General features: G+C 38.8%; 1 protein-coding gene across 1 annotated transcript in view; it reads left to right on the top strand.

The window, feature by feature from the left end:
- The window catches only part of LOC105501456 (E3 ubiquitin-protein ligase HERC2-like), an 8,858-nt gene extending 8,693 nt beyond the window's left edge, over positions 1-165 (top strand). The window contains exon 4 of the mRNA XM_011927430.1: positions 31-165. Coding sequence (XP_011782820.1) covers positions 31-88 — 58 coding nt within the window. The 3' untranslated portion in view covers positions 89-165. The remainder of the gene's footprint in view (positions 1-30) is intronic.
- Positions 166-330: the final 165 nt, after the last annotated feature.

The following is a 330-nucleotide window of genomic DNA, read 5'->3' as shown; positions in this document are numbered from 1 at the left end:
TTCTTAACTCCGTTGCTGTTTTACAAATAGGTGTGATGGATGTCAGATGTTTCCTATCAGTGGATCCAGAATCAAATGCAGAAACTGATGACTTTGATTTTTGTGAAACGTGTTTCAAGACCAAAAAACACAATACCAGGCATACATTTGGCAGAACAAATGAACCAGGTATGGCAGAATGTTTGTATTCTCTCTTCCACCGAATATTAATGAAGTTCTTACTGTGGACCACAGTGTATTGGAATTTGTTGTTTTAAGGTTCCTGTGTATTCGGTGAACTCTGTAGAGTGAGTACAGTGAAATGGAAGTGACAGTCCTACCCACTGATGA

The sequence above is a fragment of the Colobus angolensis genome, unplaced genomic scaffold (genome assembly GCF_000951035.1).
Source record: "Colobus angolensis palliatus isolate OR3802 unplaced genomic scaffold, Cang.pa_1.0 Scaffold710, whole genome shotgun sequence".
NCBI lineage: Eukaryota > Metazoa > Chordata > Mammalia > Primates > Cercopithecidae > Colobus > Colobus angolensis.
This window is presented reverse-complemented; position numbering and strand designations above follow the sequence as displayed.